Below are 1776 nucleotides of genomic sequence, written 5' to 3'. Positions count from 1 at the left end.
GGGAGACACCATTTTGGAGTCCTGGCTTCATCGTTGTTGGTCACACCTCTTCATTGTGGTTCATGGTGGAGGTCTCCATCGGCTCCAAACGGTCTTTTTCGCATATGTGTAGTTAGTTTGGTAGTCGGTGGGGTGGTGTGTTAGTGCCTGACACCTTTGTATCTTGTCTTGCGTGTGTGTTGTGTGCGGTGGTGGCGTGTGTTTATATCGGTCTACACGGTTGTAATGCGGTGATGGTTGCTTTATATAATATAAAGCGGGGAACCCCTTTTTCGTCATAACCGATGGCAGACATTATAGTGCCACAGATGTATTGCACACAAGCACTATATATGAGGAATTTCCCAACGTGTTCAACCAAACCAGCAAACTTACATTAAATTACTAGATAATCGTCTATTGTATCGGAGAAGGGGAAAAAGAACCCTGAATTTTCGCTCGTTATGGGAAATATGATACATAATAACCAAAATAGCATACGGCATCATATCAGAGTGATGAAAAAAGATATTGTTGATTATTCATAACATTGAAATACATTCATGGCTTACAGACACACAGCGGCATGACATATTCTCCATTTATTTTATAGATATAAGGATGCTCGAGATATTCAATCAAATCCTTGATTTAAGCACTAATCCTCTGTGTAATCAACAAATGTCTGACTTAGTTGTGGTTGTTCTCCCAAAATTGAGCCTGGAGATAGTCTATTGTATTCTTTTCCACCTGAAATGCCTTGGCAAGAACATCATATGATATTGGTGGGTCCGACCCAAACACTGCATTGGCAATTGTGATAGCCCCTGGGTTCTGGCTGCTGAGCGCGGCAATTGCAATAGCGGGCTGGTGGGGGTTGGGGTTGAATTGGAAGTGGATGAGCCCCACAGGGAAGACAAACACATCACCTTTGTTGAGCATCTTGGAAAGGAACTTGTTTCTGTTGGGGGCGGGCTGGTTGGATGTGACAAAGCCAACATATAGTGTCCCCTCGAGCACCGTGAGGATCTCAGTGGCGCGAGGGTGCGTATGTGGTGGGTTCTGACCCAAGGGAGCATAGTCGATGCGCGCAATTGAGATGCCGAGGGTGTTGAGTCCAGCAATCTGCATGACGTTGATCAAAGTGACGTTGGATCCAACCTTGTTGGTCACCCTAGGCTTGTCGAGGTTGGCTGCCTTGAAGAAGTCGTCTGCGTTAACTTCCATCGGGTTCTTGCAAACAAACCCATTGACACGCACTGGGTGCAGAGAGGAGATGTAACATTTAAGGTTAGATCTTACAAAGTCGTTTTCTTGGATATAATTTTCAGAATCTGATTGCAACATACGTATCTAGTGATAACATGACAGGAAACCATGAAGTGCGTAGTACCTGGTGAATGCAGGTCGGCGACGCAAAAGTCCTGGAGTGGGCTAGGATCAGAGGCAGTGGCCTGCCATGAGACCAGTGCAAGAAGAGCAGCAAAGAGAAAGATGGAAGAGGATGATGCCATTTGAGTTTAGTTTCTTGGGCTCTTCTTTTCTCTTGTGTTCCTCTTTGTGTTTGTTGCCTGAGTGGTGCTTTGAGCATGCAGGGGTTGTATGTGTTTATATAGGCGCAGTGAGGCGTGTGCGAACTCGGGAGCAATAGACATAGTCAGGTGGAACCGACCAACAGATTGAAATGGTCTCGGGCTGCTGATTAAACTATTTTGCATAAATGTTTTCCCTTCAAATGAAGCAATGCAGCGTATACAGATAGATAAAGGAACTCTATGTGATGTACGACTGAGTAGT

General features: G+C 45.0%; 1 protein-coding gene across 1 annotated transcript; it reads right to left on the bottom strand.

The window, feature by feature from the left end:
• Positions 1–514: 514 nt before the first annotated feature.
• Positions 515–1540, bottom strand: LOC119345498 (germin-like protein 8-5). Its single transcript, XM_037615548.1, has 2 exons — positions 1373–1540; positions 515–1238 (listed from the first exon to the last, which is right to left on the bottom strand). Exons 1-2 carry the CDS (start codon positions 1491–1493, stop codon positions 670–672), a joined length of 690 nt encoding a protein of 229 aa, XP_037471445.1. The 5' UTR covers positions 1494–1540; the 3' UTR covers positions 515–669.
• Positions 1541–1776: the final 236 nt, after the last annotated feature.

Source organism: Triticum dicoccoides, unplaced genomic scaffold, assembly GCF_002162155.2.
Source record: "Triticum dicoccoides isolate Atlit2015 ecotype Zavitan unplaced genomic scaffold, WEW_v2.0 scaffold243786, whole genome shotgun sequence".
NCBI lineage: Eukaryota > Viridiplantae > Streptophyta > Magnoliopsida > Poales > Poaceae > Triticum > Triticum dicoccoides.
Note: the sequence above shows the minus strand (reverse complement) of the source record. Positions and strands in the feature narration are given on the sequence as shown.